At 44.6% G+C, this 6,791-nt stretch overlaps 1 protein-coding gene across 1 annotated transcript in view; it reads left to right on the top strand.

The window, feature by feature from the left end:
- LOC140496221 (uncharacterized) overlaps positions 1 to 3,154 on the top strand; it is a 24,503-nt gene extending 21,349 nt beyond the window's left edge. Inside the window, exon 7 of the mRNA XM_072595721.1 lies at positions 1,512 to 3,154. Coding sequence (XP_072451822.1) covers positions 1,512 to 1,801 — 290 coding nt within the window. The 3' untranslated portion in view covers positions 1,802 to 3,154. The remainder of the gene's footprint in view (positions 1 to 1,511) is intronic.
- Positions 3,155 to 6,791: the final 3,637 nt, after the last annotated feature.

The following is a 6,791-nucleotide window of genomic DNA, read 5'->3' as shown; positions in this document are numbered from 1 at the left end:
GGTTTCACCAGATGTGGGAACGTTGCCTGCTTCCAACAAGGGAACCCTGGGTGAGGCAGGACTGATTGGGACACATTGGCCAGATGCCTCACCTTTGTTATCGCTGAACAGCATGTGCAACCACCCCCACTCCCCTCTGTCTCCAAGCCCTTCCCACCTCACAGGATGTGGGTACCCTTAGGGCCAGGGCTCCATTGAAAAGGCTGCTGCTACCCGATGGAACTGAAGGGGTTAGGGGTCCATTGAAGGTTGTATTTATTAAAATTACACTGCGGGCTACATCTCATTGGAATCTTGTTGACTGTAAAGTAGTTTTGGACATCCTGAGGTTGTGAAAGGTAAATGCAAAGAGTGAATACTACCTTCATGTAGCAGAGTGCACCACATTTTACTGTGACCCTGCGCTGGAAGAAAGCTCATTCACGTCCCTTCTCTGAGTGGAGCCCCCCTCTCTCACCATCTTCTGCAATGTTGACTCAGAGGCTCTGGGCTGTCTCGAGCCCACTGACTGGGTGTCACATGGATCAGCGAGGTGCTTCCTTCAGATACACAACACAGCTTAGCACGGCTCTTTGCAGTCCCGTGACCTTAGAGTAGAGAATGCTCATGAGTCTCACTGCCTGCATTATTCATTCAGCTTTGCAGGGGTCACTCAGTTGGCTGGACAGCTGGTTTGTGATTCAGCGTGATACCACCAGCGTGGGTTCAATTCCCTCTCCAGGACTGAGGTTGTCATGAAGGACTCTCCTTTTTAACCTCTCCCCTCTCACCTGATGCGTGGTGATGCTCAGGTTAAACCACCACCAGCTATTTCTCTCTAATGAGAGAACAGCCCCTTGGTCTGGTAGGACTTTAGTGACTTTTTGCAATATCCATGACGGCATTGAGGGCTATTACCTTGTTTTGTTTAGGGTAAGTCAATAATTTTAGCTTAGCAAAGCCCAGAGATTGGAAGTTTTTGAGTAGTTTTGGAGGAGAGATGACTGTGGCCAAGGATTTGAGAACAGTTAACTTTACAGGGATCAAGTTATTTTTGTGGGGAGTTACTTTGTGCAAATTCCAGACTGGGAGTATTTGGTTCGAAACCAGCAGACTATTAAATGATTAAGACATCTTAAGCTTTCAGTTTTGTGAGTATCCTTGTAAGGTGATTAAAAGAATAACTTTGAACTTCAGAGTTCACTGGACAAAATTGGGAAGAATTAGTTGAGTTAAACAAAAAGAATAGAAATTGTCAAGTTATGGTGCTGAGGAATAGATGAGATGTCATTTCATTGTGTAATTAAGTTATTTTAAACTGTTCTATATTTTATTTTGCCATTTTTTTCTTTCAATGGAATTAAATCTATTTACGTCTCAGTGAATGACTACCATGTTAAAATATAAAAACACATGATCTCGCAAACGAGATTTCAATTGTCCAGGGTTACCAATATTTAGGATCATAACAAAGTTTATTTGTTGGATTCTTTCTGTCCTGTTTTAGATTTCATCTCTCTCTTTGCTTGCAGGCCCTTTCTCCATTCCTACTTCAGATGAATGTATAAGATTAGCCACCTGCGTCAACCAAGACTGGAAAATGATTGGCAGAAAGTTGGGGTTGACCGACAATGATATCTGTATCATTAATACCGACTATAATATAGAAGGCTTGAAGGAGAAAGCTTACCAGATGTTTCAGAAGTGGATACAGAAGCAGGGGAAACATGCCACTCGACAAGCATTATTCGAGACTCTTAAGATGATGGACAGGTCCGATGTGGCGATGCAATTGTTGAATGATACTGTGACAGAGTCTTAGACTTGCTGTCTGCCCTCATTTCTGATGAGCTTGTAGAAGACATTTTTAACTCCTTTGTATTTTTGTTTCACATGAAATGGATGTTGTGTCTTGTGTTACAACTTGTGTTACAGCCAAGAGAAGCTTGGAGGGAAATTCCAGATAACTTCCATTAAGACATGTGAATGAGGTAAGAAAAGGATGCCATGCTTGCTTGGCCTTAATGGAAGTTTTGTGGAATTTTCCTCCAAGCTTCTCTTGGCTGTAAACAGTTTCAAGGAATTGTAATGTTTCAGCTGGCAATAGTCTCTCCTCAGGGAATGTGTTGACCTAGGTCTTGGTTACTGCCCCCTGCACCTTCCTGACCCACACACCGCAATCAGTGAAGATAGGTAACTGCTCCTCCTCCACAATAACCCTCAACACTAGGGCCCCCCAAGGATGCATTCTCAACCCCCTATTGTACTCCCTGTAAACCCATGACTGTTTTGCCAAATTCCGAACGAACACCCCTGTAGGTTTGCTGATGACATCACCATGGTAGGATGGGCATCAACCAACAATGAGTCAGAATACAGTATACAAATAGAGGCCTTGGTGACATGGTGTAATGAGAACAACCTCTCTCCATGTCGGCAAAACTAAAGAACTGACTTCAGAAAGAACAGAGGGGAACATCCCCTCCCCCCCCCCCCCCCCCCCCCCCCTTTCTCAACAGAACTGAGGTTGAGAGGGTGAAGAGCATTAGGTTCCTTAGAGTAACCGACAATCAGTGCTGGACTTCCCACTTGGATGCGATGGTCAAGAAGGCACACAACACCTCTTTGTCCTCAAGTGGCTTAGGAAATTCGGCATGTCCATAAGGATCCTCACCAACCGTACTATCTGGGTGCATAACAGCCTGGTACAGCGACTGCTCTGCACAGGACCATAAGAAATAAAGAAGGTTGTATGCACAGCCCAGACCATCACAGAAGCCAACCTTCCACCCATGGACTCCATTTACGTGGTTTGCTGCCCTGGAAAGGCAAAGACCCCTCCCACCCCGGTGATGATCTCCAACAACTTTTCCCATCAGGCAGAAGGTACAGAAGCTTGAACACCACACCAACAAGTTCAGGAACAGCTTCTTCCCTGCTGTTATTAGACTGCTGAATGGACTCTTTAACTTCAAATAATGTTGATCTTGCTAACTGTGATCTTGCTTTGTGCACCTCCAGTGTAGTGTAACCTGAATGCCTCATTTTATCTAATCACCCTATGATCTGTGTGCCCTTGCTTGCTATGATCTGCCTGTATTGCTCGCAAACAAAGCTTTTCACTGTACTTAGGCACACGTGACAATAAATCAGACACATCAAGGCTGGGACTGCAGACCATTGTTAGAGATGCTGTCTTTTGGGTGAGATGTCAAATTGGGGCTCTTATCAGTCCTTTCCAATAACAGAAAATATTCCATGGCATTATTGGGAAAAGGGCAGTGTTGACCCAGTATTGTCCTCAGTATTCCTCCCTTCCTTGATTGAGAGTGGGTCCTTTGTAGATCGATGGCCAGTTTCCACTAGTCTGTACTTCAGAAGGAATCAGTTGGCCGTGAAGCATTTTGGCATGTTCAGTACATAGTGAGGCTCTCGAGAAATGCAAGCCCTTCCTTTTTTGACAGGTGTGCATCATTTGCTGTATTATATTCACCTCCCCATTTTAAAATTCTGTTGAGGCACTGAAGGCAGTTGGCCAAGTTTAAGCAGATATTGGCTCCAGCAAGAAACTCAGGACTGGGTGGATTGTGAGGTGCCTTGTTATTCCCTTGTGTAGAATCATGCCTGTGGTCAGGACGCTATCCCATGATGGTGCCGGTCTCTGAGTGTTCACTGCACTGACACTTTCCTGAGAGTTGCTGGTTGACCTGCTCAGATCAGCCCTTACTCAGAGCCCAGCTGTTTTAGTCAGGGAGCAGGTTAACCTTTGCTGCCAAGCGTGGCCAAACATGAGATTGAACATTGGCAGAAGAGATAGGGTTAACACTTCTGAGACCAAAGACCATAAGAAACAGGACGAGGAGTAGGCTATTCATTCCCTCCAGCTGAGAGTGTGGTGCTGGAAAAGCGCAGCAGGTCAGGCAGCATCCGAGGAGCAGGAAAATTGACTGGAGTTCTTCATCAGAAATCAACCTCCACATCCTGGTCCTCACCTTCCACCCCACCAACCTCCGCGTAAGATCTACACAGCTGTCCATTCCTTCAAGCCTATTCCACAATTTTCAATAGGATTGTGGATGATGTGACGTTCCTCTTTTCTGCTTTCCTGTCCTTTCCATGTAACCCTTTACTGATCAATAATCTATTAATCTCAGCCTTAAACATGCACAAGCACTCTGTCCCCCAGCTCTTAGTGGCAGGGAGCTACAAAGATTCTTAACCCTCTGAAGAAGAAATTCCTCTTCATTGTCTTAAGTTGACTCCCCTTTATTCTGAGACTGTCTGCTGGTCCTAGACTTTTCCTTGACGGGAAACACTCTCTCAGCGTTTATACTGTCAAGTCCCTTAAGAATTTGATATGATTCAATGAGATCATATCTCATTCTTCTAAATTCCAATGAGTCAAGTCCAGACCTATTGAACTCATAAGACAATCTCTCCATACCAAGAGTCATCCGAGTGAACCTTCTCTGAACTGCTTCTAATGAAATGTAATCTTTCCTTAAATAAGGGAACCAAGATGCTCCCCGCCGATAGCTGTTAGATTAATTGGCCTATAATTACCTGCTTCATGTTTGCCTCCTGTTTTGGATAGGAGTGTCACATTAGCAGTTTGACAATCCTCTGGTACTTTAGCAGCATCGAAGGATTTTTGGAAAATTGCAAACAGGGCCTGGAGACTTACCTGCCTTTAGCCCCATTAGTTTGACTAATACTACTTGTCTAGAGATGGGTAGTTAATTCCTCCCCTATATTCTTTAGTATTAATGGGATGTTTGAAATATCTTCCACTGTAAAGACTGATACAAAATATCTATTTAGTTCTTCGGCCATCTTGTTGTTTCCCCATAACCATCCCTAGAGATTCATTTTCTAAGGGCCCACCCATTCTATTATATTACATCCCCATTAACATTCGTGAATGTTTCTGTGGAAAAAGCCTTATTTTCAGTGTAGTTGGTAACCAGATACATTTTTTTTGAGAATATTTTTATTGAGAAAAATATTCTGACACCCAGCTCATTGGATGCTCTTCTGAGCATGGAATGAAAGAATATTAAACAGTTTCTTCCCATGCGTGTCCAAAGAGGAGAGATTTGGCAAATGCAGGAGGAGGGACACTGGATCCACCTTAACCTCAGTTCCCAAGACTCCTTCCAAAACACTCGCTATACAAGGCCTGTGGCATGTCTGTTTTATATTTGGGGCACACTGGGGCACGCTCCTGTCTTAAATTCCACAAGCCGATCCGGTGCCAAATAAACCCTGTGGAGTACCTTCAATTGCATAGCCTGTGTCCTATTGGAAATCAAAATCTTCCTACATTCTCCCAAATATCCTCCCATGCCTCTGAAGAGATCTTCATCCCCAATTCTTGAGTTCAGATCCCGCACAGCCGCTCAATGTCCTTCGAGTCACTACCTCCTAATAAATGATAGAGGGTGCTGACCGAGAGTGTGCCCAAGGACCGAAGCGCTCTCCCCTCTATATCCGACTCATAGGGACTATCCATTAAATGTAGTCTTTTTCTGTATAAAGTCCCAGTCATGAAAATAATGAAAGAGGCCCCTCCTAGATTGCTCATATTTCTGGGTCAGCTGCTCGAAAGACATCAGGACCTCCCCCTCAAATAAATCTCCCAAACAGGAAATTCCTCTGGACTCCCAGCGCCTCAAGCCGGAATCCATTGATCGCGGCCGGAATCCTGGCATTCCTACTATGGGAGTAAAAGGGGAAGTCTTTTGTAAATTGCCCTCGCTTTGTCGCATCATTCTCTGTCCTTAACATGGTTAAAGAATGATCTGATTTCTGCAATACCCCATTACAGCCATCACCTTGTCCTTGAACAACAGATTAATGAGGGGACACTTTGCCTGGGAGGCTTCGATGTCCAGCCAGATTGACCTGGCAAGTCCAATCAGCCACATAGGATAGTAGGGAACTTAGTTGGTATTTCCTAAAGTCTGGAAAATCCACACTCCCCCATCCCCTGTGGAAGCTGCAATTTGGTGAGCTGAATAAGAGACCGGCTGTGACACCAGATAAACGAGCCGAGGCAACTGTATATCCTCTGTAGCACCTGCCTGGGCAGCATCAGAGGGAGCATTCGCATAGGATATAATAAACGAGGAATAACATTCATTTTGATCAGAGCTATTCTACCCAACCAGGAGATCGGAAGATCCTCCTTGCGCTGAAGATTCTGTCTTATCTTCTCTTGCAACTGCACAAAAAGTTTGCTTTCTTTAATTGATCAAAGGCCGGGATGATAAAAATGCCTAAATATGAGAAACCTCCCTGTGACCATCTGAAAGGGAATTGGATTCCACCCCCAAGATCGGGTACTGTAATAAGACCCCTGACAGGTATGGCCTCTGATTTCATAAAATTGATTTTATGCCCTGAGAAAGAGTCAAATATATTAATTGCTTGTATCAAACGGGGCACAGATATCATTGGGTTAGTTAGAAAAAGAAGAATGTCATCTGCATAAAGGATGACCTGATGCCTTCCTGGTCCTATCTCTGGGGCAGTTATATTGGGGTCCTTCCGGATAGCCTCTGCCAATGGCTCAATCACCAATGTAAATAGCAATGGTGAGAGGAGACACCCTTGTCGGCTGCCTCTGCCAACACTAAAATTGTCAGACCTTATACCATTAGTGAGAACCACTGCCTTAGGGTCACTATATAACACTGCCACCAACCTGGCAAAGACCCCTCCAATGTCAAACCGTTCCAGGACATAAAAGAGGTACGGCCACTTCACTCAGTCAAATGCTTTCTCTGCATCCAGGGAGACTACCAAACCGG

Source organism: Chiloscyllium punctatum, chromosome 26, assembly GCF_047496795.1.
Source record: "Chiloscyllium punctatum isolate Juve2018m chromosome 26, sChiPun1.3, whole genome shotgun sequence".
NCBI classification, from domain to species: domain Eukaryota; kingdom Metazoa; phylum Chordata; class Chondrichthyes; order Orectolobiformes; family Hemiscylliidae; genus Chiloscyllium; species Chiloscyllium punctatum.
The sequence above is the reverse complement of the archived record's forward strand: the minus strand, read 5'-3'. Positions and strand labels throughout refer to the sequence as shown.